General features: G+C 35.5%; 2 protein-coding genes and 1 long non-coding RNA gene across 10 annotated transcripts; 1 reads left to right on the top strand and 2 right to left on the bottom strand.

Annotated features, from left to right (window-relative positions):
* The first annotated feature begins 707 nt into the window (after positions 1-707).
* On the top strand, positions 708-4,653 carry LOC113358533 (cyclin-dependent kinase inhibitor 4-like). Its single transcript, XM_026602124.1, has 3 exons — positions 708-1,339; positions 2,505-2,711; positions 4,067-4,653. Exons 1-3 carry the CDS (start codon positions 897-899, stop codon positions 4,134-4,136), a joined length of 720 nt encoding a protein of 239 aa, XP_026457909.1. The 5' UTR covers positions 708-896; the 3' UTR covers positions 4,137-4,653.
* A 162-nt stretch (positions 4,654-4,815) lies between these two features.
* On the bottom strand, positions 4,816-7,089 carry LOC113358534. The gene is made up of 4 exons (XM_026602125.1): positions 6,743-7,089; positions 6,550-6,650; positions 5,874-5,971; positions 4,816-5,163 (listed from the first exon to the last, which is right to left on the bottom strand). Exons 1-4 carry the CDS (start codon positions 6,951-6,953, stop codon positions 5,010-5,012), a joined length of 564 nt encoding a protein of 187 aa, XP_026457910.1. The 5' UTR covers positions 6,954-7,089; the 3' UTR covers positions 4,816-5,009.
* A 1,657-nt stretch (positions 7,090-8,746) lies between these two features.
* Positions 8,747-13,504, bottom strand: LOC113358531. Of its 8 annotated transcripts, none has more exons than XR_003364655.1 (8): positions 13,261-13,504; positions 12,981-13,120; positions 12,681-12,759; positions 11,907-12,030; positions 11,154-11,543; positions 10,492-10,631; positions 9,587-9,622; positions 8,747-9,214 (listed from the first exon to the last, which is right to left on the bottom strand). It is a non-coding gene; the product is annotated as an uncharacterized LOC113358531 (long non-coding RNA). The 8 variants fall into 8 exon arrangements; XR_003364654.1 differs by having other exon boundaries at positions 11,154-11,371; positions 13,261-13,499; XR_003364656.1 differs by having other exon boundaries at positions 11,154-11,347; positions 13,261-13,499.
* Positions 13,505-20,397: the final 6,893 nt, after the last annotated feature.

Genomic DNA, 20,397 nt, shown 5'->3' with positions numbered 1-20,397 from the left:
ACCGGCCAACTAAAAAAGTTCGCCTCTTTTTAATTCTCGAACATCAAATTTTAATACTCGAATATCAAAAACAGAACTATATTTGGTTCCTACAACACTCTGTACCAACTTGACACGTGGAGTAACAAGGTAAAAGGGATACTTGAACCCTTAGTTTTCACCTAACTCCATAGTTTTCCTAACCGTGTGTTAATTAGATTAAGAAACCTAGTTATATTAGACAATATAGATCCCAACCTCACGCAGTTTGGTTTGGTTGGGCCGCAACATAGTCCTTTATGTATGGACGTTCGGATTCGGATTTGTAGATCCCAGCCTCACACAGTTTGGTTCTTTTATGTATGGACGTTTGGATTTGTCCCATCTATTTTGGACGGCCGATCTATCCCGAGACAGTGACAACTTTTTCTTATTCTATATATATATAAACCATCTCCTACATTTCTCCCCACCGACACAAAGTTATAAACACTCCGTATGCTCAGCACTTGTCCAATCTGGAAATCTCATTAATAAAAACAAAACAGGAACCATTGTTTCCGGACAAGAAATAAGAGATTTTTTTTTTTTTTTTGAAGCATAAGAAATAAGAAATAGTCGCTGATAAAGTTGATGATTCATCTGATGGACCAAATCTACTAGGATATATTTTCAAATGAGTGTTTAGTTAGTAAAATTAGGACACAAATTTATTTATTTATAGTAGATATTAGCAATATAAATAGAAAAGAAAACCCTATATTGTTTGGATTTCCTCTCTCATCAGAAATCAGGGTATACAAAAATACATAGTAGAAAAATACATACAAAAGAGAGAAAAACACTTTTTTCTTCATTTTTTTTCCCCCTCTTCCACCCCCAAACAAACAAAACCCTTTTTTACATCAGAAGAAGAAATGGGAAAGTACATGAGAAAAGCAAAGGTAACAACAGGAGGAGAAGCATCAATGGAAGTAGCTCAATCAACTATTGGTGTTTTAACTAGAGCAAAAACCCTAGCTTTACAAAGGTTACAGAAGAAACAAACTACTACCTCTGAGACTTCAAATATATCTCCTAATAACGCTGCTGCTGCTGTTACTGGATCTTATTTTCAACTTAGGAGCAGGAAACTTGAGAAACCACCATTACTTGTTGTTTCTTCAGCAAAGAAAAATGAAGTCAAAGATAGTTGTAAGAAAAGCCCTAATTCTAAACTTAGGGCAAGTCCTAGATTGGCTCTCGCTTCTGTCAATTGTGATGACAACACTCTTACTTGTTGTAAGAACAGCAACAATGACGAGAGTAAAGATGAGGCTTCCTTCGGAGAAAACTTTCTGGAGATCGAAGAAAGAGATAGGTCAGTTTATTTTGATTTCTCATAAAAATCATTAATCAAATCCTTCTTTTTTTCCTGCAATTTTTTTTAAATTTTTTTTAGATGTTTGTTAATTTGTTGGTTTTTGTGTTTGTATTTCTTTCAGTTGGGAATTTTGAAAAGCTTTCAAATTTTGATTTTTAGGGTGTTTTTTGTTTCCCCCTTCTTATGTCTTTGATAATTTAGGTTTTTTTCTTCCTATTCCAAGGGGCCTTATTTGTGAAATTCAATGAATAAGGCTTTAGATAATATTTCCACCTTTTATTTTTATTTTATTTGAGGATTCACTTTTTTTAGGATCCCATTTCTGAAAGCGTTTTTTTTTTAAATGCAAACTAAAAGAAGTAAAGAAAAATATTTTCGTGTTCTTTGTTACTGTGAGTAGTTTGTTTTCTATTTTCTGAACCTTTTCTTTCACAGCTTGGATTACTTAGGTGCTGCAGAAACACCTTTGTTCAAACCCTCTAATCATAAGTTTTGTATTTGTGTAATTCATGCATGTATCAATTTTATCTGTATTAGATAATAATACATATAATCCTGAACAATTTCTGCATCTTGGGGCATGCATATATATATATATATATACATTTTTTTCTTCTGTAGTTAGTATATATGCTTTTCTCAGTATTGCTATTATGTTCCAATATCATGTTACTGTAATTGATGAATCTTGGGGTATTATATACCCTCACGTAATAGCCCGTCAGTAGTTTATAAATTTCATGCTTCAAAAAAAAAAAGTTAATTTTTTTCGTAACTAACATGGGTACTACATTTAATCTTGCCTCTTGAAAGGTTAATGATTTTCCTGCAAAAGGTTGTGCGCTGATTATAAATAAATAATAATCTCTGTTGCAAGTTCTCTTTTTCGAAATTAGTTTTAGGCTCCTCTTTTTAGCAGAGGTAGTTTTATGTGCTTGTTTTCTGTTTTTTGTAATGGAATGCTTGGTTCTATTGGCTATATAGTTATAACCCATTTACGTTTCTATTTGAAGAGCTATATTTGATTGAATCTACTTTTTCCGGTACTTTAGTGTGGTTGTCGTTAATGTAATACAGTATTAATGAGGTTACTCACTTTCATGATTGTGAGATTGGACTCTTATGTTTCTGTCATGTATTTATTCTTCTTATGCTTAATTAGGGGTACGAGAGAATCCACACCGTGCAGTCTGATTAGAAACTCTGAGATTTTGAGCACTCCTGGTTCTACTACCAGGACCACCAACAACTCAACAGCCAGAAATCGAATAATACAGAACCCAATGCGGGGAAACATTCCGACAACTCATGAGGTAGAAGAATTTTTTGCTGTTGCAGAGCAGCAACAACAAAGAGCATTCATAGATAGGTATGTCATGTAATCCTGTTTTTATCCTCGTTTTGTTCGGAAATCCTCATTCTTGATCACTGTCACTAGGTTCAGAAACCTCAACCTTAGTCCAAGGTCCTTACTGACTTAAGTGATCTATATCGAGTTATATTAGTGGTCAGAATAGTTTCCATTAATGTTCAGTTAACTATAATATATGATGCTAGATATGTATAAAAAGCTGTGTTGCAACGGATACGGTATTGGATACAAGATACGCTACTATGATACACCAACTTGAAAAACTAAAATACGGCGATACAACATACTCAATATTGATCAGTAGTTTAACATAAATATATTATATATAAGATAGAAACTTAACAAAATACATACATGTGTTTGCATGATTAAAATATAATATGTGTGATTAACCTCACTGGAGAAAAAAAGTATGGATAAGAAGGAAGTAAGTCTAGAGCAAGATTAGTGGACATATTTGGAACTAATATTTGTCACTATAGTTAAAACTTCTCTGAGAATCTAGTAAAATATCTAAATTTTCTAATATTAAGGTATTGAGATTTATCTTGACAGTTGTTGATATCTAATACGTATCGATACGGCTGATTTTTATTTTTTTTAGGCGTATCGTTGTAACACAGATAAAAAGTAAGTAGACCAATCCTTATAATATGTTATAGCCAAATATAGTAATATATTACTCCCTCCGTCCCCTATATATAGGCGGAAAAGTGAAATTCTCTTAGAATAAGAAAACTTTTAGTTTTCATAAATTTTCCTAATTGTACCTGATTTACTCTCACCAATTCCAATACATTTGTCTGGGAAATATGAAAAATATTAATTTATTAAAAGTTTTTATCCACTATAATATTTAAAAAATATAATTAGTTTTGGGAATTACCAAAGACATTAACTAAATTGGTGAATATCATATTTTCTAATAAGGGTATATAAGAAATCACATTGGAAATACATGTCCGTCTATATATAGGGACTACATTTTTTTACTTCTCCGCCTATATAAAAGGGACGGAGGGAGTACATACCTGTAGAGGCTCTCACAGCCTGGATACCATTAACCAAACCCGTTTGATCCAAGGAATTTGATCATCTCCACAAGAAAAAGCATTGGCCTTGTTGAGGGCCTGACCCCTTAGACCAACCCTGTCGAGAGACCAGATTGTTTTGCAGTTCCAACCTGAGGTTGGGTTAGTCATTTCTATCTATCGAAGTGTGTGCTGGAATTCTGGTTGATTCTTGATATTGCTTTGAAGCTTTCAAATCCATATTACACCGTTTAAACATGGCCAATTTTTACAAGGTATTGTGCATAACAATTGTATCTTTTTATTTGGGGTTGTCTATAGGTACAACTTTGATCCCACTAATGATTCCCCACTACCGGGACGTTATGAATGGGAAAGATTGGATGTTTGAGGTGAACCTGTGGACTCGAACAGGGCCTAGTCTTCAGCGAAATTTATTTTTTGATTGCTTTCAGGCTGAAGATGTTAAGAGAGTTGCAGGTTGGAAGGGTCCTGTTAATGCTGGTGGTACTCCATTTTGGACCACCTTACATCTATGTTGTAAAGGGTAAAAAGAGAAGAAAAAGCTCTTAAAAAAAGAGATGTTTAGTACTAGTCCAATGTCTGTAACATTGCAGGGCTGATGAATTTACACATCGCTCTGAAAAAAGAAACAGATATGAACTCCTAGTACCTTGAGACTGACAGATTATTTGACAAGGGAAGGGAGAAAAGAAAAAAAGGTTGGAACTTAGAATTCTAATCAGAGCAAGTGGGGTTGGGGGTATAGGAAATGGCTAAACTAGATTCTGGTTTTTCTTTCTTCTTTCCAGTTTATTTTTTTCTTTAATTTTTTCCCTGTCTATAGATACAGTCACCGTTAGCTTTGAAGCTCGCTGCAATAAAAGCCAATCTTCATTTTTCTTTAATTTTTGATTTTCTACATATTTTATTTTTAAAGTTACGAAAATCATTTTGTTAAGTAGAATCTGAGATATTGTTTTGATGGAATATGGGGTTTCAAAGTTGGTGTCTTTACAAAATCCAATTAAGGCACGCCTGGATACTTACTAGAACTCTAACCTATGACCTGAAACGAAAAGAGATTACAAATTTTTCAAGGCAACTGGTTCTTCTTTGCTTTCTGTCAGGAATTTTAATGCTAGAGGTAGACGAAGGATAATAGCATAAAATACACGAGTATGTAGAAATACGAATGAATAAATTTGTATTCTTGGAAACGGTATCCTCCCCATGTCTCAACTTCCCATCACCATTGTGTATATCATACTGAGCCTACATCGCTCTCCGAAGGTAGTGACCTCCTAGATTGTTTCGCCTCTGCCATCTCTACTTCATATGCAGGACTCTCGACCAGGTTTCCATCATCCACTGCCATCCTTCTGAGTTTTGCTTTTCTTATAGCAAGCAGCTCAAATCTGATACACATCAATATAACTAAGTTGGCAATGCAGCTGATCCAAGATACTTCTTTTTTCAAAATCTATGTACACATCTGAGAATATGTGCATTAAAGAGTTCAAGATTCAAAAGCACAACCAACATTTCTTCTAGCTTAGTAGTGACAAACTCCTTTTTACCACTAGAGACAAAATGGGTTACTAAAAAAAAAAAATGTTGTCAACATGTAATCACTTCATGGATTTCAAATGCTCATCTGGATTGAGCAAACATCAGAAAGATTGTTATGGACATTAAAGCCATTGTCCAACTGACTGATCATAGAAAGATGCTCATAAGATCATCACTGATCTGACAGTCACAAGGAGCAATGGGGAATGGTGTACAAGTCTTCACCTTTCACTTCACATATGGATCTCACCTGCATTGGGTCAGCGAAGGGTAACTATGTCTAATGCCTATGGAAGTTACAAAACTGAAAGAAAGCATACACACTGCTTGTGGAGATCTAGAACAAATAGCAAGATAAAGAAATTCAATAAACATCTGTCATGTTCTAAAATGGAAACTGAGAAGCAAATACGAGTTCATCAAGTTGACACTCTAATTTTTACTGTTACATCCAAATATCAGGTTGCTTTACTAGATGCAGTTGTCATAATATTACCAAAATTTGAAAAGAAACAATATTACAAGGTTTCTTCAAGCAAAAAAGAAAGTTACTCACGGAGATACATAGTTCTTCACAAGCATAAAGTATATTTGCCAAAATTGTCTATCTTTTAAGTACCGTGGGCAAAGAACATATCTAAGCAGTGAAATTTCCTGCAAAAATAAGCAAATCGTTGTCAAGAAAACACAAGTAGTCCACAGCTCATGATCAGTGATGTTAGACCACCCACTATATATTAAGTATCGAACCAAAAGTAACACTCCTTTGAAAGAGATCGTATCTGCACTAGATTCCATTAGCATGTTAGTGAACATATATGGCTCGGAGTAAGGGTAACAGTTACGCTAATTAGGTAACTTCATCTTTTCAATAGTACGGCTAATAAAAGCTACCAACATAGAAGCAAACTTTCGCTGATCAGATAATTCAAAAGTCTGAGTGTAAGCAATCAATAGTTAACACCGAATGCATGTCCACCAAATGTCTAATCTTTTCTACCTCAGCTCCTTATCTCTACCGTAAGTGTGCATTAGGATACCTAACCGAATCCAGGTTTAAAAACATGTAAAATAACAACATAACAATCATTTTATTCGTGCAATGCTTCAAGTAATATACAAGTATCATCAGATTTAATACTGTCAGTTTCTATGCTGGCAATCTCTAAACTTTCCACCTATTCTAATACTGTCATAATGCCAATTTTAGGGCATAGCATAAATCACAATACCTTGACTTTAGTAAGAACAAGCATAGCATGACGTTCTTGCCATTCACTGAGATCTTTCTGTATATTATCAGACCCGTTAACAGTTCTAACCTGATTATCATCTGCATCAACTCAATTAAATCATATTTTTTTATAATTGAATTCTACAAAGAAATAGTATATTTTGTAGAAGTGATAGATGAAATTTTTATACCTTGTTGAAGTGGGAAATTCTTGAAGGTTTCTGCACTTAATGACTTGACAAAGTCTTTTAACTCATCAGTTACTCCAAGTTCTTCTTCTTCTTCGGCTTCTTTAACTTCTCTTTGTTTGAGATTCGGTTCAGTTTGAGAAGAACTAGGGTTTGATTGGTCTGATTTGTTTTTCCTTAAAAGAGCTGTTCGAATCCACGATGAGAAATCCATTTGAAAAGCAACGAGGAAAAAACAAGCACTCCGACGAGTGAAGGGAGCTAACAATCGTTGAAAGATACAGGAGCGGCCTCCTGCTGCCCTGCATAAGTTTTTTTTCCTATTTTCCTAGGATACAGTCCTAATGCCAGGAGAGACTAATAAAGCGCGATTTGGGAAGGTTGTGTTACTTAGGACTCAGAACTGAGGGCAACTCCTATGGATGCGATCACCCCTGGATTAGACCCTAGTTAGCAATTCGGGATTCGGCAAACATACGAGTATTATACGGTTTTGTAAAACTCAAATTCGGTCCAAAATTCAGTCAACGGAACGTGATTCGTCAGTAATTCGGAACGGTATACTTACGTGTATAATTCGATTTATAAATGTGACTTCGGCTCTGAAAAATCGGTATCTATATAATAAATAATTAGTATTTATAAGGTCATAGACTAATTTTTATGCATATGTGTGAGTTATTCAAAGAAAAAATAAACTTAATATGATGATATTAATAATATATACAACGTGGTACAGTGGTTTAGATGCTTGGTTAGGGAGTTTTAGATCTCTCTCACCTTCACCTTCAAATCTCTTCTGTCATTTTTGTTTCACAAAAATTATAACAACGTCTAATATTGGGCCGTGTATGCTTGGAAGGCAGTAAAGCCCAAAATATAGGGCCTTTGAAAGCGTAAAAGCTAAAAAAATTCTGGCGAATTAAGCGGACGTCTCATTCGGGATACGTAAAGTTCGTGAACGATTCGCGAATAATCCGGGAATGCCACATAATAAGCGTCTTGGGTTCGGAATTGCAAACGTACGCGAATAAAACCGTAAAATTCGCGATACGGAAAAATTCGTGAATGATTCGCGAACTTACTAACTAGGGATTAGACTACCCCAAGGCCAAGTTCAATGGACCGACAAACAAGCATATTTCCCTATTTAGTATCCATAATGAGACTGACAAATTAATTAATTTATTTATTATTAATAATAATAATAATAATAATAATAATACGATTTCAGGTGAATTTCCTTTCCTATGGTTAAAAGCTGAACAAAAGACTCTCTTCTGAGAGCTTCTGGTCCCACTTAAGAGAATATAGACCAACTAGCTTTTGTGTCGCGCTACGCACCGGGCGGACCCAAAAACTATCCATCATCATTTTTTTCTTTTGACCATATTTTTTGTTTGGTGTGATGTGGTTTTGTCTTGCCCGGTCGTACATTTTTTATTTGGTGTGGCTCGGTTTCGCCTCGGCTCGTCGTGTATTTGTTATTTGGTGTTGTGGGGCTTCGTCCTGTCCCGTCATGATGTACTTTTGATTTGGTGTGGCTCGGCTTCGCCTCGCCCGTCGTTTAGGATTTTTGATTTGATGCGGCTCGGCTTTGCCTTGCCCTGTCTCGACGCATTTTTGATTTGGTGCGATTCGGTTTCGCCTTGTCCCGTCGCGACGCATTTTTTATTTGGTGTGGCTCGGCTTCGGCTTCGTCTGGTCGTTGAGGATTTTTGCAAAACTAAACTGTTAGGATGAGAATATTCCATTTTACAAAACTAAACTGTTACGATGAGAATTTTAACAAACCTGGTATGTAACCTGTATTACGCGCCGGGTTCGGTGAGATGAGAATTTTTGGTTGTACGTGTCGGCTTATTGCGATGCATCCACATACTTTGCACGGGATTAAGTTTAAATTCATCATAGTATCATCATAATATATGCAACATATTTGAAAAAGAACACAGTATATTTAGCATGAAGAACGTGGTAATAAGTTTAAGAGGAGACAGAATAAAATAAGTGGAAATTGATAATAATAATCTAAGCCACCAGAAATATTCAAAATGATGTCATCCAGATCACTAAGATTTGAAAAAATGAACTACAAAGCACCGTTAATGTAACCAATTTAGTTTGATCCCTTTAATCCAAGGGATAGACCATATTTTTCAACATAAAAGAAGGCATCATTTGAACTATGTTCATGTAATCATCAGAAGACGTTTGTTTCAACATTCTCTTGGGTACTTGGGATTATTGGATATACAGACAACCAAAATCTACTGTCAGAGTAAGTATAAAATAGTTAACATCCTATAGGAAACGCCATGTGGTGTCCAATCTCCGCCTTTATTCATCCAGATCACCGTATCTTGAGTAAGTATATTTATTCATCGTCATCACCCTTGTCACCTTCGCTTTCACCATTACTGTTTTCGATCGAAAGGGGAAAAAATGTTGCCACTGCAAGAATCAGTCTGTAATCTGAAAATGAAAGAAGTTAGTAGTATCTTCAAGGATTGGCACTTACTATCTCACTTTTGTTCACCACGTTTACCATGAAAGAACCCTAAAAACTATACAATTCTTCATTTCATTCCAAGTAATCTCAAAAAGAACTTCATCCAAGGGTTTATCTGTAAAACATTAAAATCTATTATCATATTGGCGTCATTCCGACCTATGGGTCAAAAACTTTGTTACACAAAGCAAGCCAATATTTGAAAATATGGTACACAAATACTCATTCAGGTGGTCTCGCTAACATCCTATCATAAAGGCTTGAAGGGGGTAACCTAGAGGAAAGTACCTACTCACTTGGATAGAAGAGTTACTACCATCTTTAAACCTTTTTACCTTTCGATTTTGGATAACCCCCGACAGGACCGCTTACTGAAAAACACAAAATGATAAGCAATGTGGAAATAATATAAGAAACCAAGCCATCACTTTGTTAACAGCTAGAGTTGAATTTCGAGTGATGGGATTGGCTCAATTATCCAATGTACACATGCTTAATTAAATGACTAAAACCAAAAACATGTCAGCCAAATCAGAAATAAAACCAAATTGCTAGATACAAAACTAAATAGAATCATTCATCAACAACTCTCCCAAATAAACCAAACCATCATTTTGTTAACAGCTAACGTAGACTTTCGGTGGTCTGGTTGACTCAATTATTTAATGTACACACCCTATCATGCTTAACTAAATGACTAAAACTAACAACCTGCCAGCCAAATCGGAGATAAAACCAAATTGCTAATTAAGAGAGTTTTTTTTTATTCTTTCAAGAATAACAACGTAACAAAGAAGAAAAATAATAGATGTAAGCACAATGTTAATTAACTGATACGCCACAATATTAAGAAGAATGAAATCATAACTTCAGGTCATATAGTGCTGGAATGAAGTAGGATTATTGTTCAAAACATATTGTTGGGGTTTTGTTGTTTCCCGACACATATATATTGTGAGTCATGAGCTAATGGTCCCGGTTCAAAACATCAATGGGAGATGTAAGTCTCGAGGAAACACAACGACAGAATTTTGGTTTTCATTTTCTCTTATATAAATCCTAATTCTAGCACATTAGAGGTTAACATTATATGAATCATAACCTAGACCGGCTAAGGAAGTTGCACAATTGTTAGAGGAACCAATATCTTTATGTTTGTTGGAAAACGGAGGTGGGATTGCAGCCATGCACACAAATATTTATTTTAAACTCAAAAAATTGCGAATATATACATATATACCTTTTGGTCTTCAAGAGGTAAGATTTTCACTCCTAGCAGTGCATGAATGAGAACACTTCCCGTGGACTCAAGCAGTGTTGCTAGAGTGTGTAACAGACCAACTCGATCTCGTCCACCTTCTCCTATCCCTATGATTCCTCCTGAATACAGAAATAAATGGAATCAATCAAAGAAAATACCTGTCTACAAACAACACAATCACAAAGAAGGAGACGACTGAGCAAATTTAAAATAATAGATTTTAGTCATTTGTTTCTTCCATCACACTATTTAACTCAACACCCTCGTGATCCCTTGTGTAAACTATCATGGAACACTCCCAAGAAACAGAGAGATGTGGCAAACTGAAACAAATTCATGAACTAAAATGAACCAAAAGAAAACTGAATGATCTTTCTCTTTGCTCAGGTCCAATACTGAGTTCCTCTTCCAAAGTGTACAGTACTATGTTGCACCAAATGACATACTAATTCAAAAGTTAATCATTTTAGTTACTGTCATTCTGCCAAATATAACTTACCTTTGAAGAGCTAAAAATAAGCTGAAATCATGTTTCATTCGCTTGAGTCATTTTATTGCCAAATATTTATTGCATAATATAGCTTAAAATTGAGTTTAAGGAAATTAAAAATAAAATAAAATGAAGTAAAAGTAAAAGCCACCTCGATCCGGCAAAACTTGCAAAACATATAGTTACCCCCCACCCCTTAATATCATGTCTCTGAACTGAGTAATCATCATCAATGTCCTGCCTCCAACACACTACCGTTTTGGTTTACTTCAAAACTCAAATTATCCATCTCCCATACCTAAAGTCCCATCGTAAGCTTAAGTCACATTCCCATCATATCTGCAGCTATCCCCATCTTCCCAAGTGAGCCTTCAAAAAGCCACAGTATAAAGAACACATTTGGCATATTCTTCTACTAAATGTTTGACATATCTACAGGATTGATGGATAAGTGATGCAAGCAGGGTAGCGTTGTGAAATACTTCAACTACTCGTTCACTTAGAATGAGATGTTATGTTCATTTTGGCATCCAAAGTTTGACTGAAACGAAGGAAAGTCTTAGTCTTAGTTGTTCTAAAGTAGGGTGTTTCTGAAATGTACCAAAAATCCAACCAGTAAAAATTATAAAATCATTTATTCCATTTTTAAGTAATCAACTATAATTGATCGTGATCTAATACCACTACCAGTATTCTGTTAGGCATTTAAACAAAAAATCAATGTGAACAGTTGTATAAGTAATCAAAAAATCAATCGTGATCTATAATTGATCGTGATCTAATACCACAAACTTAAACTTGACTAAATCTTCAATTGAAATTGGGGATAACCAAAAAAATTTAACACAATGGTACTGTAACAGTTGGATTTGAAATGAAATTGGTAAAGATGTGACAATTGTACCTGAAGTAAATTGATAATGGTTGTGTAGCTTGGTGGTGAACTTGTTTTGATGGTGGAGCTGGCTACGATGGTGCTGATGGTGTAGTGAACATTGGAAGCATGATTCATTAATATGAATTACCAACTGCCAATAACCCAAAATTTTAAAATGAAAATTCGAAACTTGAAAGGAAAAAAAATATCAAGGCACAGACAAAGTGGATACTAAACTGTATAATGAAAAACAGAAAGAACTAAAAACTCTAGATGCGAGAAAAATTATTATCACAAAAACACAAAAACAGAACTCGACTGTTGTTTGTGTTAGTGGTTACCTTCTCCGACCTCCAAAATCTAATTTTTCTACTTTGTGAGAGAGCCGATTGTAAAAGAAATCCAACAAACTCAATAACACAGAGAGCTAATGAATCTTAGAATCAATAACACAAAAATCAATAAAATCAATGCTACTTTGACAATTAATAAATCAAAAAAATCCAACAAAATCAAAAATTAGAATCCTTTCACTTACAGCCATACAAAAATACTGCATCTTAGAATCAATATCACAGAGAGCTAATGAATCAAAAGTAGTGAACAGACAAAAAAAATTACTGAAAGAGAAGAAACACAGTATACATTGAGTTTGTACAATAATCAATCTGAAGAAAAATCCAAATGTTAAAGAAACCAAATACTGAATTAGTGTGGCGGAATTAGATTGGGGTATTTCCATTGGCATATATCAGTAATTAGAATAAGGATAAAATCTTTTACGTTGAATGCAAAAATCACCTGAATTGTGAAATACTGAAATCTTTTCTTGAATGGCTATTAGGGTTTCTCCATGACTTATCTTGGACAAAAATCGTACCTGCAAAATAAATAAAAAAGTGTTAGGTTTTATTGATTCAGAGAAAACAAAGAGACGGAAAACAAAGGAGTAAGGGATTTCCTATAGCAAAAATCATTCCCGGAAAATAAAACCGTACTAAACGCTGAATAAAAACGCTGAAGAATCAGAGAAATTTACCACTATATCTGTTTCATCAATCAATCACAGACGCTGAATAAAAGAAGAAACTAAAACAATACCTTTGCCCTAAATTGTATGAAATACCCAAGCTTTATTCCAATCGACGAAACCCTAGACCCTAAATTGAATCTGAGACCCTAAATTGAATCTGTTAACCCACTGTATCAAAAACCCAATCTTTCCTTTAATCGACGAATCCCTACAACACAAACACAAAAAGCATCAAAACCCTAATTAACAACCGAAGCTTTCCTTCAATCGACGAATCCCTATAAGAATACCAATACGGCGTTAGGTATTTCTTTATGTAACTGGTATTTCATGGAGGAAGAACGTAACTGGTATTTCATGGGGGAAGAACGCAGGTTTGCTGTAGAAGAAAATCGCAGAAGAAATGCATACGAACATCCTGTTAGGTCTTTTATCCAGGTTACTGATTATTTTTTTTGTGGCGTTTTTTTCAACCGAAACTGGTATTCAATGTTACATTCGTCTGATTTGAGAAAAAGTGGAATGAAGAATTTTCAAGGGACGAAAACGCTCACCCAAGGATGAATATTCTCATCCAAGGATGGGTATTCTTACCACGACGTGGAAGCTTATATGACTTAGGAGTTTAAAAGAGTTGATAAAAATCGTGGGTTGTGAAAAAATTTCGGTATTTTTTTGTCGCGCCCATCTACCCCGCTATAAGTTTTTGTCCCGGCCAGCTGATGACTGCCAAAACTTAAGATTTTGCTATCTCTATTCTCCCGATCTCCGTTTTTTCTCATGTCTTTCTCATGATACCCTACACAAGATAATCCTTCTTCGTCCTGATTCTTATGGTTTATGATTACAATTATGATATTATTGGTTATAGGTAAGGCCCTTTAATTTAGAAGGCTATTATCGAGACGTCACATTTTTTTAGAGGGGTTTCACTTGGATTTTTAGTGTCTAAAAAAGTGGTTATGGGAATCCTTCACTTAAATACAAAATGTCTAGAATACCCTTTAGCTAAAATAAAAACATAAAAACCTAATCTTTTCTATCTAATCTTAAAAAAAAAAAACTTCTCCTCTTCCTTCATCTTTCTTCTCTTCCTCTCCTCCACTGTTAGTGCTACGTCTAGGTTCGCCAACTGTAATATTGGTTTATGAAGAACTTACGTCCAAGTTGGATAAATTCCAACCGTATAAATAGTTTGCATGTTGGTTTACGTTCGGGTTCCCTTAGTTCACCGTAGAATTGAATTTACGTCTAGGTTTATCTTATAGGCTAACCTAGACGTAATTGTTCCTGTATCTTTTGAGAGTTTCGCTCATATTGGATTACGTCTAGGTTTTGTGAATTGATTTTCCAGACGTAATTGTGTACGTCTAGGTTCGTGGCTTATTTTTCTGGACGTAATTATCTACGTCAGGGTTTTTGAAGAAAATTTAACCCAGACGTTTTAGATTACGGTTGGAAATCCAAAAATCTAACCTAGACGTAAAACGGGTAATAAATACCCATGGAAAACATATTTACGGTTGGGTTGGGGAACCCACACGTAATTCAATATTTGTCTTATTGGAAACCAGTTACGGTTTGGAGTTATTCCAAACCCAGGCGTAAAATTAAACTACGGTTGGAAACGAAGCCCAACCCATACGTAATTTTCCATGAAAGTCTAAAAATCTGAAATTTTTTACGTACTTAAGCTAGTTTTGAGCGAAATTGAACCCATGGGAGATAGTTTAGAGGTGTACATGTTGATTTTCAACCATTGGTTCTTCACTTTGTTAATTTATTTCTTCAATTGGTGGAGATTCATCATCACTTCGTGTTAAACCCTCTCTACCATCTAACAAAATTCATCTTCTTAATTTAATTATTATCTAATTAAAATAAAATTAACTACATAAGAGTTGTTTGGTCATTACAAAATTATTTGAGATAAGGGGTTTTTAATATTACTTGTGGGTGACCCATTTTTGTCTTAACCCCTCTAATGGAATGTGACACCCCAATAATAGACTTCTTAATTTATTCCATCAGTTTGTTTTATTTTTCCCCAAATCTGTATTCTAATCAATCCTGTTAAAGGGGCGGCATGATCCATTAGAGGGGCGGCAACCTAATAAGACAAAAAGGGTCATTACATGGTAATTCATGCCACCCCTTATTTTAAAAAATATGGAAATGACCAATTAACCCTTATTATTAATAATCAAGATTAGTAATGATAATCAAGATTAGTGTTGATAATCAAGATTAGTGTTGATAATTAATTTTCACTTATAATAACTGTAAAATCAGATTTTTAGAGTTGAAAAAAAAAACTTGTGAGGAGAAGAAAAAAGACATTTTTGTGAAATCCTAGATTTTGATTCACTCAACCAAAATGAGTGATTCCAGTGACAAATTTGAGATGGGTGAATCTCTAAATTATTTCCCATTATCTTTTTGTCGCTCATAATTATCTAAAGTACGTAAAAAAATCGAAACTTTTAAAATTTCAGAAGAACTTACGGTTGGAATTTAGCTCGTTACCAACCGTAACTCTCAGTTACTGTTCCAAAAGTATCGAATACCAACCGTAATTGGTTCAATTTGGGTAAAACCCAATTGTAATACCAGTTACGGTTGGTAACTAATGAATCGAGATCAACCGTAATTAACCTACGGTTGGTAAGGTTATTTGAGTTACAAGTCGTAACTCAAATACGGTTGGTAATAGTGATGCAATTACAAACCGTACGTAAAAAGAAAATGAAACATCCAGGACAACTTACGGTTCGTAACTTAAGTAACGAGACCAACCGTAAGTAATTTACGGCTCGAAATAGAAAATGTGTATAATCGAAGTCTATATAGCAATATCACTTTTGTCTCAAATAGTAGATAGAGTAAATAGACTTCTGAGTGATAGATAAGTTCAAGTCTCCACATACCTTTTGTCGATGAATTTCCACAAGTTCCCTCGAGTAGTTCTTCGTCTTCATTTGATGAACACCGTGGAGTCTAGAGCTCAACTACACTTACTATCCTAATTCGAGACTTAGCTATAAGTAGACTAGAAATTAAGACTTATAGTTTTGACAACTAAACTTGACAAACAAGCTTGAGATAGCAACGCTTGCGAGTTCGACCGAGCAATGCTCTAACAGGACGGTCAGGATTTTAGGATCGCGTCCACACAGATTAGGTTTTTGTATTACTGTTATAAGAGTGTAAGTTGTAGTCATGTGTTGGTAAGAAAATAAATAAGAAAAGAGGTTGTTTTCTCAGGAATGAGACAGAGGTTCTATTGCTAGGGTTTATCATATTTGTGTTGGTGTGTTCTATATAATCTTCGTCTCTCCTATGAATTAGTTAGACCATAACAATTGGTACAGAGCAGGTTAGATCCATCATGACAGGACCATCAGTCAAGGAACCAGATTTATTTTTTTTAAATCACTATAAAGAGATGAAATCTCTATTCTAAAAGTTGACAAAAGACTTATCATTGATAGCATAATGTGGATCTGCTCAAAGGAATTACGATTCTGATGAGACTGATAGGTTACTATCATTATTAAAAAGATTGCTTCTTCAAAATGCTGAGTCACAAAGGAGTACTGAAGTAGCTTTAAATGATGTTGCGTCAAGGATCAAGAATAAAGAGACAGAAGATGAATCCAGAGATAACGAATTCCCTGAAACACCACATGGAGAAGGTATGCATGCTCTGACCAACCACAACTATCTCTCTCATAGACCGCCAAAGATGGATTTCCCTAAGTTTGGTGGAGACAACCCAAGAGGGTGGATCCGTAAGTGTGAATCATTCTTCTCTATCAACAAAAATATTGAAGAAAAAGACTATGTTGGTACAACATCTTTATACATGGAGGGTAAAACAGACTCATGGTTCTTTTACTACCAGATAGGTAAGGGTTCTATCACTTGAAATCATTTTACTCTTACAGTTTGTACTCGCTTTGAAGATATAGCTAATGATAACTATGTGGGCATGTGTAATAAACTTATTCAAATATCAAGTGTAGAAAAGTATTTTGAAAAATTTGAAACATTTAAGGATATCATGTTGAGTAAAAATCCTTATTTAACTGAAGCCTACTTCGTATTGAGCTTCATTAGTGGACTAAAGGATGAACTCAAGAATACTATACAGATGTGCAAACCCACCACCTTATCTGAAGCATTCTAGTTAGCCAGGTTACAAGAACACACTTTTTATGGGCAACAAAAAAAATTTAAATCCACTTACAAATCCCAACCCACCACTTCCTATTTTCCCTCTACCTACACCAGTAATGCAAGAAACACTACCATACTTACTCAAATAAAAACCAACAGTAAACCTTCTTTCCAACCCAGATTTTTTAATTCAAAGCCTAATTACCCCATGTTAAGAGGTTAACTTATGAACAACTAAAGGAGATAAAGGATAAGGGTATGTGTTACAATCATGATGAGAAGTTCTCCTTTTCCCATAAGTGTAAACAACAACAGTTGTTCATGCTTGCTTTAGATGAGATGGAAGAGGAGGAAGTACAAGAAGAATTAACTGAGGACACTGAGAGGGCAAGGAGTTCTCCAATTGAATCAGATATATGGAAATTTCTCTCCATGATCTCACATGGTCTACTAGTGGTGATACTATAAGAGTACCAAGTTATGTTAAAAAGAAGTTTATTTCCATCTTGATTGACATAGGGAGTACTCACAGTTTTATTAATAAAGATTTAGCTCAGCATCTGGGTTATTCAGTGGAGCAAACAACTCAACTCTTGGTCACAGTGGCAAATGGAGATAGGATAATCAGCTCTGGAGTGTGCAAACAACTTCATTGGTCCATGCATGGAAGAAAGTTTAATGCTAACTTAAGGTTGTTACCATTGGGAGGCTGTGACATGGTGTTGGGTGTAGATTGGATGATGACCTTGGGTAATGTGTTTTTCAACTTTGAAAAACTTTGTATTAATATTGTTCATAATGGTAAGAACATCACTTTATCTGGGACTAAGGAGAACTCTTCTCTAAGGATTGATGAGTACTAAGGATGTTACAAAATTCTTCAAGAAAGGTTCTCATGATATTATGAGGAAATTATTCTCAATTTCAACCACCCCACCTAAACAGAAGGTACCCAAACCCGTTCAGCTACTACTTCAAGAATTTGTTGATGAGCCAAAATCCCTACCACCCACCAGAACACTAGACCACAAAATTCCTCTTAAACCAAATTCAATACCTACCAATCAAAGACCTTATAGATTCTCTTATGTTCAAAAACCATCCATTGAATCTTTGGTCAAGGAAATGTTATAATTTGGAATCGTTCAAGCTAGCCACAGTCCATTTGCAGCTCTCATCCTCCTTGTGAAGAAGAAGGACAATTCTTGGAGGTTTTGTGTAGACTACAGGCAGTTAAATGATATCACCATCAAGGACAAGTTCCCAATACCAGTAACAGATGAACTGTAAGATGAACTTAATGGGTCAGTGGTGTTCCCTAATCTGGATCTTAGGTCAGGCTACCATCAGATTCTAATGCATGTAGCTGGCATACATAAAACAACCTTCAGAACCCATGAAGGGCACTATGAGTTCAAGGTCATTCCCTTTGGGCTAACCAATACACCAGCAACCTTCCAAGCTCTAATTAATGAAGTGTTCATGCCTTACTTGAGAAAATTTTTGTTCGTATTTTTTGATAATATTCTGATATATAGCCCTTCCTATGCTGAGCACATCAAACACCTGAGAATAGTTTTGAGTCTCACTAGACAAGACAAATTCTATGCTAAACAATCCAAATGTTGTGTTGTATAAGAGGAACTGGAATATTTGGGGCATATCATATCGGTTGAGGGAGTTGAAGTCGACCCTTCAAATATATCAAGCATGGTGTCATGGCCTATTCATACTTGCATCAAGGAATTGAGGGGTTTCTTGGGTATAATAGGGTACTACAGGAAGTTTATCAAGGGGTATGGGGACATATGTAAGCCACTGACTGATCTTTTGAAGAAAAATGCCTACACTTGGTCAGAAGAAGCTGCATCAACTTTCACAAAGCTCAAACAGATCATGTGCAACACTCCAGTTCTGGCCTTGCCATATTTCTCAAAGACATTTATATCTTAGAGAAAAGTGCTTGTGCAATAGGAGTTGGAGCAGTCTTGATGCAGGAGGGAAGGCCAATAGCTTTTTATAGCAAGCCATTAGGTCCCAAATCATGGGACTTTCCACTTATGAGAAGGAATTGCTATCAATAGTGATGGCAGTCACCAAATGGAGAAGTTACCTCATGGAAACCATTTTATCATTCACACGGACAAACAGAGCACAAAGTACTTTATGGTACAAAGAATGTCTATATTGTTACAGCAAAGATGGCTCATGAAGCTGTTGGGATATGATTATGAGATCAAATATAAAATAGGGATGGAGAATAAGGATGCCGATGCCTTACCTATATTACCTACTTCCACTTGCAGTTCTATCAGCACTTATCAACCTACTTGGGCCACAAAAATTATTAAGAGTTATGAGGATGATGAAACTGCCAATTCAATCATATCTAAACTGTTGATCTCTACTGATGTTGTTATTCACCTACAAAAATGGAATTCTTAGACATAAGGACAGGATTTATGTAGGAGCTGGTCATTGGGTAAGAAATTACATCCTTACTTCTCTACATGCCTCAGCCACTGGTGGACATTCAGGTATTCAAGGGAGTTACACGAGGGTTAAAGCTTATTTTTATTAGTCTGGAATGAAAAGTGATATCATAGAGTATGTAACATCTTGTAATATTTTTCAAGGGAATAAGGGTGACCATACATATCCAGCTGGGTTACTTCAGCCATTGCCAATGCCTGAACATGCTTGGCAACATATAACCATGGATTTTGTGGACGGGCTACCAAAATATGGAGGGAAGGATGTTGTCATGGTGGTGGTGGACAGGCTTACGAGGTATGCACACTTTATATCCCTTAGCGACCCCTTCACTACCTCGACAGTAGCTCAACACTTCCTCAACAATGTATTCAAGCTACATGGGCTACCAGTCTCTATCATCTCAGACAGAGACAAGATTTTTACTAATAACTTCTGGTAAGACCTATTCACATCCATTGGTACTAGTTTGAACCTCAGCACAGCTTATCATCCACAAATCGATGGGCAAACTGAGAGGGTGAATGCCTGTTTGGAGAATTACTTGAGGTGCATGACAGGGCACAAACCTAAAGCTTGGAGTAAGTGGCTTCCCTTGGTTGAGTGGTGGTATAACTCTAATTACCACTCTAGTTTGAACATGAATCCCTTCAAGGCCCTCTATGGATACCAACCTCCAAATCTAGCTTATCTACTCTCTGTTACTACCTCTGTGGCTGATGTTGAGGCTTATATCAAAGAAATTGATCAAATGCTCTCCACAAGGCTCAATACGGAATGAAGTTCGTTGCAGACAAGAAGAGGGAGAATCGA

This window comes from Papaver somniferum, chromosome 3 (genome assembly GCF_003573695.1).
Source record: "Papaver somniferum cultivar HN1 chromosome 3, ASM357369v1, whole genome shotgun sequence".
NCBI lineage: Eukaryota > Viridiplantae > Streptophyta > Magnoliopsida > Ranunculales > Papaveraceae > Papaver > Papaver somniferum.
This window is presented reverse-complemented; position numbering and strand designations above follow the sequence as displayed.